A 16,075-nucleotide genomic window follows, 5' to 3' on the forward strand; every position below is an offset into this window, starting at 1 on the left:
AAACTCCAAATGATTAAAAAACTGTAACAGTAACAAAATATAATAGCATAGAATAAATAAACACCTTACATTACTTCATCTATGATAGAAATGTTTAAACAACTTTTAAAACATGATACAGATACGTCAAATCATAGTATGGAGAATTTATTCTGGTCAAATATAAAACTCGGGATTGAACAAAACAAAAATGCGGAATAAAACGGAATTTTTCACAATTTAAAAGCGGGATTAACCGGGATTTCTCGAACCAGTAAGCGGGATTATTTTTTGGTCGTGTGGACTGTGGAAAGGGTAACACTGCAGTGAAGCCAAGCAAGCAAGCAGTTCAAGTTGAAAGTTCAAGTCAGCCATTTTGTTTGGTACATTATTGTGGTGAGGTGAGATTCCGGCATTTTCAGTTTCAGTTGCCGTGCTCCCAATTTCTTTTTCTTTGCAAATTGAGGTGTTTAGTTGATTCAATCTACCTTAATTGCACAAAGTTAATTTATTGATAAAGTAAATTTTGAACTTCTAGACATGGGCACCGCAGATGTGAGTAATTTTTTATTTTAGTTCCAATTCGAACAAAACAATAGGCATGGTCAAGCGTGTGTTCAGTGAGTAAACTTAGACTGATTATTAGGCCAAGGCTTAGTTAGCCTAGGGATAAACTTTGCATTAGGCCTAAACGTAGTGGTAAATCGCTGCAAATGGTAGGCCCTAGTTACTTCAGTTAATAAAAATAATCAGGCATAGGCCTAGGCTAGTAACTTGAAGGATCAGAGCCTACACAAGCCGTATTTTGTAGGCTTACACAATGGTCTAACTTCTAAATAGGTAGGCATATGCTAAATGTATAGACTATGCTAAACCTTTTACAGGTTTGCCCGATTTCTAATTGTCGGCACTCTGGTGGACTAAGTTATTTGTTATAACCATTAAGTATTTAATCCTTTGAGATTGGTGTGAACCTGGCAATAACTCCAGCAATAAGTAGTGCGCGCGCCCTATAAAATCTATTCCTGGCCGTTTTGCGGGAAAATACGGTCGCGTACTATATTACCAATGATGTCACCAGATAGAGGACACTAACAGACACGTCAGTATCAATATCATGTACCTGGGGGGGTAAGTTAGGGGTGTAAAGTCAGCAATAAGTCGATAAAATCTATTGCTGGCCGTTTAGCGGAAAATACGGCCGCGTAGGTTATTACCGAGAGTGTCAGCTCATAGAGCACACATTAACCCTCCGAGTGTTATTTGTCGCTGCAGCGACACATAACACACTTTGTGTAGTGTTTTGTGTCGCTGCAGCGACTCACAAACACTGTTTAAGTCGAAGGCTCTATGACTGACAAAATCGGATTGAACAGGATCGAGTAAGGTTTCGTTTTATTTGACAGATTCAGAGCTTTCTCCGGAGGTCTGTCTCTAAGCGCTATTCATTTTAGCTCCGAAAATATTGTAGCAGACAGCTGACGTGCGTATTTGTAAACAGCTTGGTTAACCTCGGACCGATGACTGATGTGTTTTATTATGTTTATCATTGTTTTAGTGTTAAAAATCAAAAGTAGTGATTTACGTGGTTTATTTTAAGAAGATTTAAGTGATTTTGAAGGGCTGGTTGATGATCCTGAAGAAGTAGGTAGTGATATTGATGTAAATTATCAGCCAGATTCCTAGCTAAGGTTAGGCTATGCATTCTTAGCTAAAGGCTATGTACTGAAATCTGTTTTTTGCCTATAACTTATTTATTTGCAATTCTACTTCCTAATATTATTATATATTTGTAATCCTCATAAAATTTAAACAAAGTGCTAAATTTTCAAATATTTATAGGCATGTAATTTATACAATTTCATTGAGCGCGAACTAATTTTTTTTTTTTAAATTTTCCAAAGTAGCCTAATCTTTTTTAACCTAAAAAATTTTTTTGAAACAAATGTTCCTTATGTTCTATGTATAATATTGAAGCCCATGATTTTCCAAACAAAATGGTAGGCCTATATATAGAACAGTATAATTAGCCTAACATTGTTTTCAAGCTTCTCAGATCCGTTTTAACCCTTTGAGTGCCAACGTCCGCGGAACCGGACGTTTTTAAAACGAGCCAAAAGTGCCAACGTCCGGCCGACCGGACGTTTCGTAATGATCGATCAGTTGTCATAACAACCGAATGGATAGGTACTCGGATTCTTTTAACCCATATATTAACATTGAGTCGAAAGTTACTAGATGCGATACATCGATTTTCGTTGGTCGAAATATCGAAAATTCGATTTTTACGAAATTTCAACCTAAAAATCGCCAGATCGCGCTCGGGATTTTTAGCGCGACCTTCGGGAAAAATCATCGGCATTTTTTGAGCGTTACTTTTATTTCTCGCCTGGCACTCTAAGGGTTAATAAAACCTTGCAAATGAGCAAAAAATAGGCAGACATTAAGGCCAAAACAAGGGTCACTCGGAGGGTTAACGGACACGACAGTATAAACATCATGTACCTGGGGGGTAAGTTAAGGGGGGTTAAGTCAGCAATAAGTAGTGCTCGCGCCCGAACAAATCTATGGCTGGCCATTTTACGGAAAAATATGGACGCGTAGGTTATTACCGAGAGTGTCAGCTGATAGAAGACACTTTTACGGACACGACAGTATCAATATCATGTACCTGTGGGGTAACTAAGGGGGGGTAAAGTTGGCAAAAAGCAGTGCTCGCGCCCGAAAAAATCTATCGCTGAACCTGGCAATAACTTGGCAATAAGTAGTGCGCGTGCCTTATAAAATCTATTGCTGGCCATTTTATGGAAAAATACGGCTGCGTAGGTTATTAACGAGAGTGTCAGCTGATAGAGGACACTTTTACGGACACGACAGTATCAATATCATGTAGCCTACCTGGGGGGTAAGTTAGGGGGGGTAAAGTCGGCAAAAAGCAGTGCTCGCGCCCGAAAAAATCTATCGCTGGCCATTTTACGTTTTACGTTAAGTTAGATTAATAATTTAGTAAGACATTTTTGTTTTTCTTAGTTTTAGTATATCCTGTATATGACTTTATGTCCTGTCAAAAAATGATGTAATGACATGTAGTAAATAAATAAATAAATAAATTTACGGAAAAATACGGCCGCGTAGGTTATTACCGAGAGTGTCAGCTGATAGATGACACATTACGGACACGACAGTATCAATATCATGTACCTGGGGACTAAGTTAGGGGGGTAAAGTCAGCAATAAGTAGTGCGCAACCCTTAAAAAATCTATTGCTGTCCGTTTTGTGGAAAAATACGGCCGAATACGTTATTACAGATAGAAGACACATTAACCGTGTGTCAATCATCACAACTGTGTGTTAGTAATATTAAAATATAACTAATATTTTGCTGAAAGTATAAATAATTCTATTAATTTAGTAGACTAGGCCTACTTCAAGTATTTTACTTAGTAGGTCTAGTCTTTCTGTTGTCTACTCTACTCGCGTCTACTAACCATGTTATTGAAATAGTAAATAATTCAAAACTAATAGGCATTGGTCTGCTCAAACAAAACTATCTATCTACAAACATATAAATTTACAATTTAAACCATGGCAAGAGCTACATTTTTAAATAATAACTCACAACTCGCAATTATGTTGATCGCAGTTGCGTTGAAGTAGGCCTAAACCAGTGGCGTAACAGAAGAGCTCGCAGGGCCGGCAATGCCGGGGGGCCCGGAACCTGAGGGGGCCCGCGAACCGGCGAGCGGGAAACGATGAGCAGAGAGGCCCGTGAGACGAGTGGGGCTGAAAAACTGGAGTTCACTCTTATTTAAATGTATTATCAATCATTCAATTATTCTAATGAACAAGTAATAACATTGATGTTATTCATAATATGTTATTATCAATTTCAATACAATACTGTATACTGTACTGCTACCTACTGACTGTGTTTGTAAACCCACTTATCTTATTTTACCTCACAATTAACCAATACTAAAGACATTTGTTTTAAGATGGTACGCTTAGGTACAACATAATAAGACGCTTGAAATCCATACAAAGATAAAATAAAAATTTTAATATAGGCTTTTTTAGCCTGTGATAAAAGTACGTCAATCTATTAAATTAACCAGCTTTTAGTGTATGAGTTAATTATTACCAAAGTATAAACTAACCTAATAAAGTAATGCTTTCTCATCCTTCAGTCATATTTGGATTAAAATACGCACATAGTGGCGTTCCCCTTAAATAATTGATTGATTGACTTTAATACTTTACTTTGAAATGGCGACCCTACCAATGTAGGTATTTTAAGCCAAGAATTAATGGAGATGAGTGTAGGATGAGTAGCCCAACCTTTTAGTTTTGAAAGGGACTAAGGCCGACATATTCCTTTGACAAAAATGTTTAATTAATAGCCAATACAGCAAAAGACAATTAAGGGGGTTAATAGGGGAATTCGAACCACATTTCTGCCTTGTAATTAACGAATTAGTCTAATTATCAGGGTAATAAAAGTTAATAAGATGTGTGATCAATTAAATGTAAAATTTTTAACCTCCTTGATATAAACATTCTGATAGACGGATGGAAACTAAGGTTTTTTTATTTGATTTCAACACTTTACAAACACTAATATTGATATAATGATGTAGTTATGTAACACTTTCATCAAACCACGACTGAAATACTTAACACACCCATAATAAATTGTGTACTACTTTTTGCCTACTTTACCCCCCTAACTTACCTCCTAACTTACCCCCCAGGTACATGATATTGATACTGTCGTGTCCGTAAAAGTGTCCTCTATCAGCTGACACTCTCGGTAATAACCTACGCGGCCGTATTTTTCCGTAAAATGGCCAGCAATAGATTTTTCGGGCGCGAGCACTACTTATTGCGGTCTTAACCCCCCTTAAGTTACCCCCCCAGTGCATACTATTAATACTGTCGTGTCCGTAAAAGTGTCCTCTATCAGCTGACACTCTCGGGAAAAACCTACGCAGCTGTATTTTTCCGTAAAATGGCCAGCTATAGATTTTTTCGGGCGCGATCACTACTTTCTGCCAACTTTACCCCCGTTAACTTACCCCTCAGGCATATGATATGGATACTGTCGTGTCCGTTAATGTGTCCTCTGTCAGGTGACACTATCGGTAATAACCTACGCGGCCATATTTTTACGCAAAACGGCCAGCAATAGATTTTATAAGGCGCGCGCACTACTTATTGCCAAGTTATTGCCAGGTTCACACAAGTTCCTTTGAGTGCTGCGGACCAGGGCAAGGCAATTTTATTAGGCCTTAAATACAGTGTTGCCAGATTGACCGGCGTAAATGATCGTACAAGCAGTGGCGGATTTACTACGGCGCCACCCCTAAGCCCGTTCGGCCGGCCGCCCCTTTGTGTTCTGCGACTGGGGAAAGGTTGCAGCGTAAAAGCAATATTAAACTTCCTGTTGTTGGCATGCTTATTAATGCATTTTCCAGGAAAAACATAGTCACTATATGAGTAGGGCCTACTTTATATTAAAGTTGTATTAATAGGTTTTAAGAAAAACATATATTTTGTTGTTGAGACAAGAATAAATATGAATATGAATAGCCTAAATTAATCGCCGAACGCATCGCCGTTCTTGACTAAATTCAATTCAAATGTATTCAGCTTAAATTGGTTTTTTTTTGTTTTTCTTATAATTTATATGAAATTATTAATACATATAAATAAATATTTGAATTTAGGTGTTCACGTAATAGGGCTGCTGATTATATTAAATTACAGTAGTAAAAGTACAACAGAGAACCCTAAAAATTATATTTATAGTAGATATATATTCTAGTTAGTGTTATTATATACAGGGTCTTTTTAAAAGAATGCCGGGATTTTAAATTATAATTGCTTGGGTAATATTCAAGGCAACTAAACGTTTTATACGTAATATTGAAACTAAAATAACTAAGTTTTGTTTCTCCTATAGCAAGGGAGGAAATTTTGACCTTGACATGCGCAAAACAGGTGTGCGGTGGTAGGCCAATATTGTGACCCATACGCCAGTCGCTAGTATGACGTTTTTGACGTGTACGGTACAACAGAAGACACAAATTGTAATCTGAGGCTTTTAAATCTACCACTTGCACGTCTGTTTCACAATTATCATTACTTTTAATTTCAATAGCAACGTTCGAACCATTCAACCATTATCTTTGTATTTGTCAGTATCAGAGATTTCAACTGTATTGACAGTTTGAACTTGAACACTATCATTGTCTGTCGTATTAGTTATCACACTCGTACTTGGGTTAACAGAGAACTCGTCGTGTTTGCTTTCATTTTCTTGTTGACTATTTTCATTTACTTGTTCTTTTTTACAAAAATAACTGTCCACTTTTTTCACAGATTTTAAAAGGGAAGTCTCTCTCTCACGCTTTTCCTTTGACTGTTTGCGGAATGCTGCTCCACTTAACTTTTTTTGTTTTTCACTCATTATTGTTATTTTCTTCATGCATATTTACGAAATTAAAATTACTAAAAAAGTAAAAAAAATCAAAAGCGCCTACACACAAAATTAGTTTTTTCTTTTAAATTGAAAAAATACCGGTAGGGCCTTTTATTAATAAAGTTTACATTTTATAGATTAAACTATACTAGATAACCTGTTGCTCGAAACCGAGCAAAACTGCAGGCTGTAATGAAAGAATAACCAGTAAAAAAAAACAGCAAGACTTAATCAAAGAGTCACTCTTAAGTACTCTGAATGATTATATAAATATGAAAATATAATGTTGTAAAAAGATTATAAAAGTAGTATACAATATTTAAATATAGGCCTAGATCCGCTCTCGTAATGCTTTGGCTATCCTATCTGTTATGTAGGCCTACTATAGGTGGGTGCCCTCTATGAGAACGTACAGATGTCAACCACACACTACACACTGTAGTGAGTTTTTAGACTTTTTGTAGCAAGCTAAATCGCTCTTAAAATTCATTTCCATTCTAGCTCCTGAGCTGTTGAATTCAACATAATAAATAGGTTACATACCTTATAAATCCAACAAACAGCACAAAATTTAGCTGTTTGTCAGATTTATAAGGTACTATTTATTATATTAAATCTCTCTCTTTCACCAACCAGTACGACACGTACTATAGCATTGTTAAATTATTTGTACTACCTATATGTTGTGTTTTTAGGCGTGTTTAAATTAGGGGTGCCAACGAAAGTCTCCGGTTGGGAAAATAAGAGGGTAAGCAAGTGGATCTAACGACGGATCTAGAACGGATTCGCGTTTAACATTATTAGTTTTTGGAAAAGACCTAAGATTTATTTGGCCAGGCTGTGCTCTTTTTCAGCTTTAAAAATAGCTGCGACATTTATTTAAGTAGCATAAGTAAGCACATGAATCTCACTGTACTCATCGGACCTCTCGTCCCTTCTAAAAATCCTCTAAAATTCTGCCATAATTTTAAAAGATTAGGCAAATAGGTTGGCAATGTGACCCTATTCCCGCATATATTTTCCTGGCATTTTTGTTTGAATTGTGTTTCAAGCGCTGTTGGGTTCCAGTGCCAACGTCGTACTCAACTATACATCTGTGCGGGTTCACGATGACCTTCTAAAGGTATTAGATTATTTACTCGGAGATAACTCGTGTCATGGATCTTTAAATTGTAGATCCCCTGTGTGATCCTCTCATCTAAATGAGCTTCAGAGCTGACCATTGCAAAGGTGAAATTGAATTGACGAATTTTAGATCTAAGCCTCGCAGCCCTGTTTACAGATTGGGAGTTTCCAATAACTTCCTGAAAGTATAGTGAATTCCGCAGATGAGGTAAACGGGTCTTTCATTTATGGTAACAATGAGTGAAAATTGAACTGCTTCGGTCTTTCCTTTGCTTAAAATGTAAGCCACTACAATGTAAACATTTAACGTTCGTTTGTCTGAGGAGATGTATCCATGATGTATCACCACGATGGTACTGCCACTCCATGTTCCATTGGTAGGTTCATAAAAGCGGTAACGTCTGCGTTTCCTCCAGCCACTCACAGTTCTTCATCTTACTGGTGGCTTAATTTTAAATTGAGATAAAAATACGTAAGTTAACCAAACAACAGAAAACACTACAACGGAATTTTGATATACATTGTAAATTACGTGGTACGGTAATGCAATGGGTAGGTAACTGCACTAAGAATAATCACTTTCAAACATTCACTTGTTCATCTCACCGAACTGTAACCAAAGCTACATGGTAATTCAGTAAAATAAGAAGCAAGTTAAATTAATTCAAATATTACGAACAATGTGTTATCAAGTTTTGCTAGGAAACTATTTTATGAACCAGACTTATTTAACAGACGTTTAAATGAAAATAATATCTATTCCAGCTTTGCTCTGGAAGATTTAAGTCCTGCAGTCTGTGGTTAACCTTAAAAACTATTTCAAACTACGTCCATATGTTATTTGTAAACAAAGGGAAATGAGTTTGATCTAATATCAACAGATAGCGCCTCCTCCCAAACTTTAGCCCTTAAGTGTACTTAAGTGGTGCCCTTTCTTAATATTCTGAGACGTATTTGCACATCTACGTGAAAATACCTTTAATTTGACACCTCAAATGTTAAAATCCGTCAAACCGTTATTGAGTTATGACTGTGAAAAGAAACCTGCTTGCGTATTAATATATAGATTACATTAATTCGATTAAATTATTTAGATTATATATTGTTATGCCAAAACAAAAATAATTTTAACTGACCTTTTCACGATTTTAACTGATTAGATTCCACGAATCCATTCAGTTATTTGTTATGGGCCTACTATTATAATTTATGCATTTAAATTAACTAGAGGACCCAATCTGCTCTGCAGAGTTTAAATAAATAGCAGTTACCCATGGGCTTCACCCGCTTGACTTGTATTGTGCTCGCTACTGCTACTCGCAGTCTATTATGTCTGCATCTGCACGTCGGGACATGAACGTGAGTCATCTTCACTGATCGATAATCACCTGGCGCCTGCCGCCCGTAGTCGCGCCGCCCGTCACGTTAACCCGCTGCCTGCCGCGGCCAGGCGCCCTATTTGGCGGGCGCCCCTCAACGGCTGGCGCCCCTAGGCGCGTGCCTAGTGTGCCTTATGGTAAAATTGCCACTGCGTACAAGCAGTTCAAAATTATCGTATTTGGGGAAAATCATCATACACACAATTAATTTTTATGTAGGACTAACTGTATTATGATGTAGAACAAGCATAAAGGCCGGTCTACACACAAGGATTTCGCGTATGTTTTAAGTGAACTTAGCCTACCTAGTCAAGTTATAACAAAGAAATGCGTCCACACGGGACAGGTGTCAGCACCAATTTTTTATGTAGTTTTGTGATAACTTACAGTGTATGTGCACGTAAGATCATGGAAGATGTGTTAATTGTGGTCAATTTTAGCAGTCTTGAGTTGCAAGAAAGCAAAGAAATAAGTCTGAGCGAAGACGACACTCACTATGGTCAATATATTGATTATTTAAAAGACAAACATTTTCATAATCGTTTCTCTGTTCACGTTTGAGTCTACTGCTTTTTATTTTTTTCAACAAGATTCTTAAGTCTGATTCTTCTTGAATCACAGTCACTATATTCCTTACCTTGACCTTCCAAAAACAAGGAAAACTTCTGTGAAGTTCGATGAATTTGTCAATAAACCCACAGGAATATTGGCAAAGATCTGCCATCTTAAAAACACACTTTTATTCCTCTGACAGCACTTGAAGACAACACTGTGGACTTAAAAGATAAAGAGTGAAGACAATGACAGTGTAGCCTACACACGCAACGTCTCGTCTGAAAACGTTGTCAAAACTATGCTCTCCTCAATAGTTTTATTCCTCAGTCTTCCATCTCCGTGCAGTTCTCAAAAATGTACAGTTTTGCTGTCCACACGCAATGACTTACGAGAAATCCTTGTGTGCAGCCCGGCCTTGTCGATGATGATATGACCAAAATTTAACTCTAGGCTACTTGTTTCTGCCACCCACCGCTTTTTGCTCTACCAGTCTACCACTGAGCTAGAAAATATAAATTCTTCCGGAGGCAGCACTATCACACACGTACAGAATCTGCATATCTCCGCTAGAAAAAAAGTTGAAACGCTGTAAAATGTTGTTTTTTTTTTTTTGCTATTTATCAACTAGACAAATCAACCAGCTTATTGTTTTTTTTTGTTTTTTTTTTTTAATTTCATAACCTACCGTATCTAAAATTTATATAGCCTAATATTATTCCTTTTTTTTTTTGCTGAAACAAACTATATATAGGGCCTAATATGATATATTTACAAACGGTACTTTCCTGTTTTAAAAAGGGAACATTCATTATTATCGATAATTTCTTTTCGATATAGGTATCAATATTTTTGTTTTACTTCACGATCTGTATTCCTTCTGTTTGAATATCTTCAAACGCATTTAAATTAGGTACAAATTAAGAACTAACCTTGTTTAGGCAAACATAATAGCCTGATAAGTCATTGGATTAGGAAATGAAACTATTCTAAACCAACCTAACAATAAACAAACTTGCTGTTTCAAAATTTCGTTTGATAACAGAAAAGGCTTATGGGGAATATCGAACGAAATTTTGTAATGTTACACCAAGTTTGGTTGGTTTGGTTAGTTAAGAACAGTTTCTCAAAATAATATTTTTTTTTGCGAATTTCCCATATAGGGAATAAGCTATTACGGTAGTACTCATGGTAAGACCTGGACCCGGGACTGATTTACTTGTTCAATTTTGAAGTCCCCAGAGGCCAAAAACACCATCTGTTCAAATTAATATACTAGCCTAATATAAATGTGTCCGTTAGCACGATAACTCGAGTTAAATTGATCCAATATTGATGAAATTTGGTACCTATAAATGTGTAAACCTACATTTATTCGGACGAGTTCCCTAACCGGAATGATCGGACCATGGGAGCAGGAGCTTATGGGGGGTTTTATGGGGTATAAATTGATTTTTCCCATTTTCACCCTAAAAACGTATTTAATTTTGCAATTTCTTTGTAGCTAAACCATTTTGTAGAGCTTAGAAAAAACAAATAATTTAGTATATTGAAGCTTTATTATGACCTAATAATTATCAGAGAATAAGTAAACTGTTGTATTTTGCTTGTTTATGAACATATTTTGATCAAATTTGGAAAATGTATTCATTTCATACTAAACTACAGTAGACTCCCTCTAGTTCGGCTTCGGTTGGATCGGCCGCCGGATGGTCCGGCCCGGTCTCGGTGGGACAAGTCATATCGTCACGGGCGAATGACGTTCAACAGGATTCAACTTGAATGTTTAGTTTCCGGCCATAGGAGTAAACAATTCATGTCAGTTTAGTTGACGGGTGCTTTTATGGGTGAATTGTTGCGTATTACCTATGTAAAACTATGTTACACAACCTCTAAAGTACAAAGAACATTTTATAAATAGTTTTTCTTCAGTCTAATATGTTGAAATGCAGTGTTTAATTAAATATTTCGGACAATTTTTTTTATGCGGTAGGTTCCCCCATTATTGTTTTTGAAACACCACGGTTTATTTGACAAAAATAAATTAGGCTTAAGCAAAACAAAGAAATAGGCCATCGTTAGCTTCAAGATCCGCTTGCACTGACAATCATCTGCTCTTTACACAACTGATGTCTGCTGTGCGCTTGCTATCTCACAAAAGTTTGTGATTGGGTGATTAGTAACCATGGCAACTTGTTGAATGTGTGGATGAAGAGAAACCAAAGAAAGAATAGAAGAACAAAGAAGAAAGAATAAGCGTGTCATCCATTGTTATCTTTATCCTATTTTACGACTGTCGTTATTTTCTTTAAGACTAAGTACTATGATCTTATGCTGTTTTATGAGTTGTCTAATGTTTTTATCGACATTCTTATGTTCTGAAACAAAATGTAGTAGTAGCCTATGCTGACTACAGTAGCACTGGTAGCAGTAGCTTGCAGTACTAGACTTTCTATTGTTCTGTTCACGTGATTTATTGCTGTACGTACAGTGTTGTGTAATTTTTGTTTTGCTTGAGTAAGCGTGATTTTAATTTAAACGTTACAGTTACTACACCAAGGTTAATTACTAAAATAAACTACAACCGGTACCGGTAATTGCCACATAATTTTATCAATTAAAGTGTATAATTCAGTAAAAAATAATAAAAATATTTATTCAATTAACAAATTTAAAGGCTATGTTTTATAATTATCTGCTTCAAAACCCTTTTTATAGTCTGGATGATTATTTTAAACTGGGAGAAATTGTCCTTTAGTTTGGTTTTCATTTCGGTAAAGAACGTTCCGAATGGTGTGAATAGTGAATGTTGTAATATTTGGCCTGTAAGAGTATTTTGTTGTTTATGTTAAGACTTGGTTTGAAAACTGCTAATAGATTTTGTCAATTCGTATGTAAATGTATCCTTATGGCAAATAAAGATTGATTGATTAATTCTTGATTACGCAATACTATTATTTGTATTTTGATTATGCAAAATGTACTACATCCGATAAGTCCGGCTGTTTTGTAGTCCAGGCAGTGGTCCGGTCCCGAGGTGGCCGAAATAGAGGGAGTCTACTGTAGTAACATTTCACAAAAAAAAGTTATTTAGTACGGTAGGACTACTATTATTAGAATGAGCTTTTGCCACAGTAATATAGTTTAAGCGGAGTGCTCCGCCAGGCAGTGACCACATAGTACAAATGTACTATGTTGTTTGTAGGCCTACTATGCGGTCGCTGCCGCCGGGTAAGTATTATTCAAATTAAATAATATAATTTCTAATTCATTTCCAAGTAATTCTACTATTCCATTATTCCAAGTACGGTACTACACTCGGTACAAATATCTAAAGGTGGATAGAAATCCCTAAGTTTGTAATCCTGACAAACTACCATCAACAACTTCTAGATGGCTTTTAAGATGGCATCACTGCCATTGCCGCCGCACAAACTTGCGGCGCAGGGGCAGGGTATAAGAGGGGCCAAAGACTAAAGACAGATTATATGCACATGGAATTGTCTTCGTTCATTCTTATATGCGACTTCGGAGCGTACTCCTAGTGATATTTCCATAGGTACTCATACTTCACATGACTAAGTGGTGCGTGAAATATTTTTGTCCAATGAAGTGGTACACCAGTAAAAAAGGTTAGGATACACTGCTCTAGACCGAGTAATGGAGTGAGTACTAACTTACTTGACATCTTGTTTAAAGTATAAAAATGTAATTAATTAGTTTTTATCCTCTAATTAGATAATTTGCTCCAGACTGATTACTATCAGATTGAGTACTAACTTAATTTGTACTTAAGTTTAATTTAGTTCATTTTTCTTGTTACAGAATGACAAACGTGAGCCTGAGCACCTTAGAAAATTATTTATCGGCGGTCTTGATTATAGAACGTCTGATGATTCACTAAAGGCATTTTTTGAGAAATGGGGAGAAATTGTTGATGTAGTCGTTATGAAAGATCCAATGACAAAAAGGTATATGGTAACTGTTATTATTTTAAGATTGTTATGCCTAAGTATAAAATTTAGGCCTACTTAAGCTTAAAAATGTTAAAAAATCTAAATGACAACTCTGTTTAAGCTTAGTCTAGGATACCGTACCAATAACTGTATTGTTAGAAATTATTTATTTGAATTATTTTATTTTGTGTGTTTTTATGCTGATGGCATATTTTACGTTTTGAAAGGGACCTGTGTAAACCCTGGTATTATACCTATCTAATGTTAAAAGTTTTTGTTAGATAGCATCATTAATTCATAGCCCAATGACAAATGGCATTTGGGTCCAAAAAAATGGAACTGGGTAGAGGGTTGAAAATATCCAGTTTTACCCTTGTTATTCATCCTCTTTTTTCATTTTTAAGCGAATTTCCGCTATAGAGAAATTACTGTCCGTCTAATAAACTATTACTGTAGGTCTCATGGTAAGACCTGGACCCGGGACAGATTTACTTTTTCGTTTTGAGTTCCCCAGAGGCCAAAAACATCATCCGTTCAAATATATATATAAATACTAGCAGAGTACCCGTCCTTCGTACGGAATGGCATCTAAGCGTAAAATGCTTATTGCAGTTATACTCCAACTTAGCGTTTGCAATGGGGAAGGACATAGTTTGATAAAATTTGCTTCTTTAAGTTTATGGTATCTATTATAGCCATAATGTTCTACCACTTCACCTAAACAATATAGAAAAATAAACTATTAATAATTCGCAAAATATCACAAATTTTTCATGCAATTAAAAACATGAACATAACTGTAAACAATCCTACTTTGACAATTCTCATTGCCTATCTCAGTTTTTTGTTAATGCTTAGTTCAAATTAGGTGATTTCATAAATGCAAAAAAATAATAGTGCTGCACCCTGTTGGTAAATCTTGTAACTTTTTAATACTTTTGCATATCATAGAACCAACTTTTTTTAGTTGAAACAGCTGACTAAATTCTTTAATTCCCTTTAAATATGAATACTCATAAGGTTAACATGGGAAACTACAGAGACACTGGGGCGGAGCCCGAATGGATTTTTGAGATAAGCCATATGCCTATATATTTATATATATGAGATATATTTAATATGCCTATATGTTAATTGGGAATATGAGCTATCATCATGCCAAATTTCAGCCCAATCCGTCCAGTAGTTAAAGCGTGGTTGACCTTCAAACAAACACACAAACTTTCACATTTATAATATTAGTAAGATATGTGTCCGTTAGCACGATAACTCAAACAAAAATTATCCGATTTTGATGAAATTTTGTATAAACGTGTAAACCTAAATTTATTCGAACGAATTTGCGAACCAGCATGATCGGCCATAGGAACAGGGGTTTATGGGGGTTTTTATGGGGTAAAAATAAACCCATTTTTGACACCAAAAACATAAAATTTTGGAATTTCCTTCCCAACCATTTTGTAGAACTTAAAAAAAGAAATAATTTAGTATATTGAAGCATTGTTGTATGCCTAATGGTTACAGAGAAAATTCAAAATACAGTAGAGTCCCGTTAGTCCGAAATGGTTGGGACCGGGCCCATTTCGGATTACCAAATATTTTGAATTAAACATTTTTTGTTTTTTTTTTTAATTTTTTTTTGAAATTGTTTTGTCTTATTCTTACTACTTTTTTTTTCGGACGCAGGCACGAGCCCGGGATTGTTTTTCACATTACTTAAGGCTAGACCTATTGGCTGCAGCATTATCACTTAGTAAAATCCATATGTGATGTGATTTGGCGGACGAAAATGTAAAATGTTCCGGTAATAACAAAAATGGTGAAATATTAATCTACTAAAATACTCTACAAAAAAAGTCTATCTCGCCCAGCCGCTACAGAATTCTTTGACGAGGTACAGCTAACTGTGTCAAAAGTTAAATAAAAAAATTCAAAAACTTTCCGAAAAACTTCAAAAATTTCAGAAAATTAAAAAAAAAATTTTTTATTACAAAAAATTTAAAAATATATTTTTTGGTTTCGGATTAAGCGGACTTTCGGATTACCGAAGTTCGGATTGATTATCGAGACTCCACTGTAGTGCAAATTTAAAGTTCCCATGTTATTCTTATGGAGAAAATTAAAACTGTTGTAGTTTACTTGTTTATGGATGTAGGCCTATGTTGATCAAATTTGGCAAATTTATTTATTTCACCCTATACTATTGACGTTTGGTCAAAAAACACTGTTTACCTTCCCCGTAGCAGTAAACCTAAGCAATCGTTAAATCTAATGTTATTTAAATTGGGAATAAATATGTCTTATTTATGGAAATATTTGAGTAAATATGTAAGCAGACAAATTGAAATTCGCTTAGTCAGAAGGTTTGCTGCGGCGGGGGTATTGTTTTGATGTCCCCAGAGGTCAAAAACATCCTCCGTTCAAATTCATGTACCCCAATGCCCTTAAGCACGATAAATCGAGCAAAAATGATAAGATTTTGATGAAATTTGGTACGAACGCAAAACCCTAGATTTATTCAAACAAGTTCGTGAACCAGCATGAACGAACTAGGGTTTATGGTGGGTTTTATGGGATGAAAGTTGTATTTTCCATTTTTGGC

At 35.7% G+C, this 16,075-nt stretch overlaps 1 protein-coding gene across 1 annotated transcript in view; it reads left to right on the plus strand.

Annotated features, from left to right (window-relative positions):
* Positions 1-319: 319 nt before the first annotated feature.
* LOC128985570 (heterogeneous nuclear ribonucleoprotein A1, A2/B1 homolog) overlaps positions 320-16,075 on the plus strand; it is a 46,335-nt gene continuing 30,579 nt past the window's right edge. The window contains exons 1-2 of the mRNA XM_054405180.1: positions 320-534; positions 13,343-13,488. Of these exons, the coding sequence (XP_054261155.1) occupies positions 520-534; positions 13,343-13,488 (161 nt within the window). The 5' untranslated portion in view covers positions 320-519. The remainder of the gene's footprint in view (positions 535-13,342; positions 13,489-16,075) is intronic.

Source organism: Macrosteles quadrilineatus, unplaced genomic scaffold (assembly GCF_028750875.1).
Source record: "Macrosteles quadrilineatus isolate MER2022 unplaced genomic scaffold, UCM_ALF_1.0 Scaffold_2__2_contigs__length_208266976, whole genome shotgun sequence".
Lineage (NCBI taxonomy): Eukaryota > Metazoa > Arthropoda > Insecta > Hemiptera > Cicadellidae > Macrosteles > Macrosteles quadrilineatus.